Here is a 5,114-nt window from a genome sequence, read left to right as displayed (position 1 = left end):
CTTCTAATGTGGACCGATGTTGCCGTTCCTTGGATTCTCGGAAGGAGGGAGGGGGAGGCTGAGCTGAAGGGGCGGACGGGATGTTAGGAGGACAATGGATGCCAGGGAGGAGGAGTGTGTGTGGGGGGGGGAAGGGGCTGCAGTTTGGGGACGGGGCAGTGTGGAGCGTGGCGCCGCTCGGCTGGAGGAGGGGGAGGGGAGGTCGAGGGCCGGTGGGGGGCGGCGGGCAGTAGTAGATCTGCGCCTTGGACGGGCAGGGTGGGGTGCGCACTCTGGACTGGTAGAGAGTGGGCGGCGCTGCCCCGCTCCCTTCGCCGTCCCCTGGCTCTCGGGCCATGGCTCCTGCGCCTCCGCTGGCGGGAGCGTCTCGGGCGAGCCGTCGGTGCCAGGCTGCCTAGGATGAACGCTCTGGAGGGGCAGCAGCCCCCCAGCGCCCACGACCTGCTGGACGTGGCCGCCGTCTACTGCGATAACCTGAGCCTCTTCCCGCCCCCTCAGAGACCCCCGGGGACCCACCCCGCCGCCGGCTACAGCCTGGGGGAAGCGGGAGGCGGCAGCCCGTACCTGTGGCTCAACGGCTCGGCCGTGCCGTCCAGCCCTTACCTGGCCGCCGGGCCCAATGGAGCCGCCGCCGCCGCCGCCTCCTTCCTGCCCTCGGCCTACGGCGCAGCCGGCGCCCGGCAGCTGCTGGGCGCGCCGTCGGCGGGGCCCGAGCTCAGCTGGCTGTCTCTGGCCGGCCAGCAGGACTTCTTCAAGCTGGTGCGCCCGCCCTACTCCTACTCGGCGCTCATCGCCATGGCCATCCAGAGCGCGCCCGACAAGAAGCTCACCTTGAGCCAGATCTACCAGTACGTGGCCGGCAACTTCCCCTTCTACAAGAGGAGCAAAGCCGGCTGGCAGAACTCCATCCGGCACAACCTCTCGCTCAACGACTGCTTCAAGAAGGTGCCCAGGAACGAGGACGACCCAGGTAGGGGCTGCCATCCCTCGCAGGACCCGCCCGGTTATTCCACAGAGAACCGTGGCTATTTGGTTCCTTATTTCCTTGATACTCCGCCTTTTCCTCCAAGGAGCTCAAGGCGGCGTACCTGGTTCTCCTTTAATCCCCACAGCAACCCTGCGAGTTGCTTCGGCTGAGAGGCGCTGACTGGTCCCAGGTCGCCCAGTGGGTGGATTCGAACCAGGGTCTCCCAAGTCCTAGTCTGACCACACTGGCTTTCATCTTCAGGACTGCTGGCCGCGGGTTAGTCGCCGTGTGAGTCACAGGCAGGAGGTGCGTGACTCCAGCGCGGGGAAACGTGGGTTGTCTTCCCAGCCTTTCGGAGCAAGTTTCTAAGAAATTGGGAGGAGGGGTTCCTACATTTTTTGTTTTAGTGTGGAACCAGAGGGTGACAGTTATTCTAGAAGTGGCGGCGTGAAATGTTAGGAGGCACGTTCAAGACGAATTAATGTGGATAAGATCGCCCATAATGACAAATTTCACAGCACAAGCCACAGCAAGTGTATTTAAAAGAAACGTCCGCCGAGTTCAATGGAACTTGCTCCTGAGCCAACTCGCGTGCTGCAGGTACCGCCACGCAAGTTGACTCAGGAGTTACTATCAAGTCCATTGGACTTGTCCAGGGAAGGCGTGTTTAGCATAGCGGCCTTCCGCACTCTGTGCTGTTGTCAGTCAGATCGATTAAAGGACCTGCCCTTCCCCAAATTTCATGCGAAGGTTTGTTTTTTGTTTTTTGAGCGCTTTAAATACATGTTTAAAATATCCTGCCCTATTCACAAACAGGGCAGTTTAAAAAGTTCCCCCTGCCTTTTACACGTGCAGAGCAGGACTCTAAAAATGATTAGACATTACAGGGTTAAGAACATTATATTCTGGATTAATTAATACAGAGCACAGAGTATAATATATTTAAATATGTTTAAACCGTCCTTCATCAGCTCTCAGTTTGCATTAGTCTATGCTGAACAAGTGTCTCCTGGTGGCCCTTTACTCACAGTCATTGTTTGAATATATAACCACCTGTTCACCCTGGCTTATCACAAATCAATCTCCTTCCTCTTCCTTTTAGATGGTATGCCTGTGAACAGGACCTATTTTTAATTTAGTTGTTTGTTTTTAACATCTAACAATTTCAGTTACTTTATAAGTACTACTAATAATAATAATCTTTACATTTCTTGATAAGTTTTCATTGAAGGCGGGCAGGTGTGTGTGTGTGTATGTGTGTGTGTACACCCCCCCCCAAACATTTATTGGTTTAGACATTTCCTTTAGGGGATGCATGGAGACAACCCAAGGGAGAGGAGCCTGTGGTTCCATCTGTGCATTGCTCTTAAACATGCTGTTGCATGGATGAATGTAGCAGTGGGAAAGATCCAGCTTCTATTGAAGCCAATGGCCACATTCTCGCTAAGAATAGTGGAGCAGGACTGCACCCAACTTGTTTGCAGCCACCTTGACATCCAAACGTCATTCCACCCAGTTTCTCCAAATCCACTCCCACTCTGATTTGCCCCATTGCTGAGATGATAGTAGTGGCTTAATTATCTTGTTCCCTTGATTTGACTAATGGAAATCAAAGGCTACTGCTTTCAAATCCGGTGTTTTACCCAGTGTTTTAGTGATCAGCAGACTAAAAGTAGTTGCTCTTCACATGAGTCTGAAAGCACGTATGGGGCTCTCTGTCTTTATTTGTGTGCATGGGGTGTGTATTTGTTTGGTAAAGGAAGTGGGAAGGGAACATCTTTGAAGGCAAGTGTACACTTTTAGCCAATGAAACTTTTGCATTTCTCCAGACATGGGAAAAGACATAAGCATTTTTACAGCGAAATCCTATCCTTGTTTACATGAAGTAAGCCCCTATGGCTGTTTACACAAAGTAAGCATCATAAGTGGGTCTTATTTCCAGATAAGTGTGCAGAGGGTTGAAACTACAGGTGGATCTTCTAAGGGTAGGTTAACATCAAACTGTACTGTTGTTGTAAAGTGTGCAGTCACAGAAGCATGTATGGTGGTTGTCATGTAGTAGCTGAAGCTGCAATCCTATGCACACTTGCCTGGGGGTAGGGGGGAGTCCCATTAAACATAACAGGAGTAAACATGCATAGCATTGCACTTAAAGAAACTGATCTGTGAATCAAGATATCCTTAGCTCAAATCTTGCCTCTGCCATGAACTCACTAGGTAGCCTTCAACAAGCCACTCTTAGTTTCAGTCTAAAAGTGCTATATAGGAGACAATATTGCTTGCCCTATATGACTATTTTAAAGATTGCAACTAGATAATGCCTATGATGCATTCTGAACCTTTGAAATCACTGTACAAAGGATCATTTGTTATCGTAATTATTATTATCATACAAAGAAAAGACTGCTAGCATGAACACATCAGATGTGCTTTGTCCCATTAGCAATATTGCTTTGAAATGATTATCTAATAGATCATTATCCATATGACATATGCCTCAGTGCATATGGTGTCTGAAGGTGCTTATTGAGGATGACATGGTCTGGTAACGTCATATTAAGTGTGTGACCTGAAATGTCCCAATTAAGATCAAGACACCTAGAAATATCAATGGCTTGTTTTAGCAGAATCATCTTACAGCACAATCCTCTGCATACCTACTTAGAAGGAACTTGGTAGTTCAGCAGAACTTGTTCCCTGGGAACTGTGAGCATGACTGCAGTCTTAGATACTGTTGCCAGCATTGAGGAAAGTTTTAATTCACTTTGAACCATTATAATAGGAAAGAATAATCAAACTAATCCAGTTAAACATTGGAATAAAATATGGGCATTGTATTATTTAATAATGTCTATAATGAACAGCCATCTCCACAGGGGACAATATTTATGTATTTACTTATTCTAATTTATAATATATTTTATTATTATTATTATTATTATTATTATTATTATTATTATTATTATTGGAAAGTCCCACAGATTGCAGTATGAATTACTTCCATATTTGTGTACAGTGCCAGACTATTATTTCCAAACCACACATTCCAGGTTGATATCCCTGGGGCCCACCATTTACTTTCTCTAAAGTAAATCTGTTGACTCAACTGAACTGTTTTGAAAGACAATTGGTCATTTAGGAAGAACAGCTTTACAACCATCACACTTACCATATTAGGTTATAGCCAACTAAGACATACTCAGAGTAGAACCAGTGAACTCAATAGACCTAAGTCAAGTATGACTTGGTTAGATGTCACCCATTACAAGGTGGGGAGAGGAGAGCTTCTGTCAGCATATTTAAAATACTGGAGAGTCATGCAGGAACATGAATTTGCATTCACCTGATGACGGCTGCTTGCTTTACTGCTTCTGTTTTGACCCATTGGCCTGGGCTGTCCAGAAATGTCTCACTTTCAAAATGTTCTTTGCTTGCCTGTTTAATTCACATGTGTTTGGTTGGTTCATAGGTAAAGGCAATTATTGGACCTTGGATCCTAACTGTGAGAAGATGTTTGATAATGGCAACTTCAGGCGGAAGAGGAAAAGGCGATCTGACCTAGCAAATGGGCCTGGAGTCCCTAACAAAGTGGAAGACAAAAGCAAGAGCTGTCTTGCCCAACAAGCCCCCGACTTGGGCTCTACTGAACTGCCCTGCTCTCCAAGTCCTATGAACCACTGCAAATCCTCCAGCCTGAATTCCAGCCGTTGTTTGTCTACGTTCGTCTCCACCATGAATGCTGTGGCCCATGGCAGAAATGGCTTCCCCAGGCAGCTTTCCGGGGGGTTGGGGGGCGAACTCACATCTGAGAGGCAGAATGGGCCTGGGTTGAGCTCTTGCTCCGCCTCCAACAGCAACCCAGTTTCAGGATTTGAACTCAGTCCTCAGTCCCACTCCAAGATGAATTACTATGCGAGTGCAGGTGGACAGTCAAACTGGTTCGGCACCCCTGTCCTGGGCACCTTCAGTGTGAACAATCTGATTTATAGCAGAGAAGGGACAGAAGTTTAGAATGATGGTCAAATAGCCTTTGTTTGAAGTAAACACCATAAGCAGCCTTTTTTTGGGGGGGGGGGTGCCTAGTCAGATAGTCTTCAGAATTTTCAGTCTTGGTGCCCACATTTAGCCCCAAGATGCAACCTGGGGC

At 48.0% G+C, this 5,114-nt stretch overlaps 1 protein-coding gene across 1 annotated transcript; it reads left to right on the top strand.

The window, feature by feature from the left end:
* Positions 1-245: 245 nt before the first annotated feature.
* On the top strand, positions 246-5,108 carry FOXI2 (forkhead box I2). The gene is made up of 2 exons (XM_083741107.1): positions 246-970; positions 4,437-5,108. The coding sequence occupies exons 1-2, from the start codon at positions 400-402 to the stop codon at positions 4,976-4,978; spliced, it is 1,113 nt and encodes a 370-aa protein (XP_083597233.1). The 5' UTR covers positions 246-399; the 3' UTR covers positions 4,979-5,108.
* The last annotated feature ends 6 nt before the right edge of the window (positions 5,109-5,114 follow it).

The sequence above is a fragment of the Podarcis gaigeae genome, assembly GCF_964106915.1.
Source record: "Podarcis gaigeae genome assembly, chromosome: 5".
Taxonomy (NCBI): domain Eukaryota; kingdom Metazoa; phylum Chordata; class Lepidosauria; order Squamata; family Lacertidae; genus Podarcis; species Podarcis gaigeae.
This window is presented reverse-complemented; position numbering and strand designations above follow the sequence as displayed.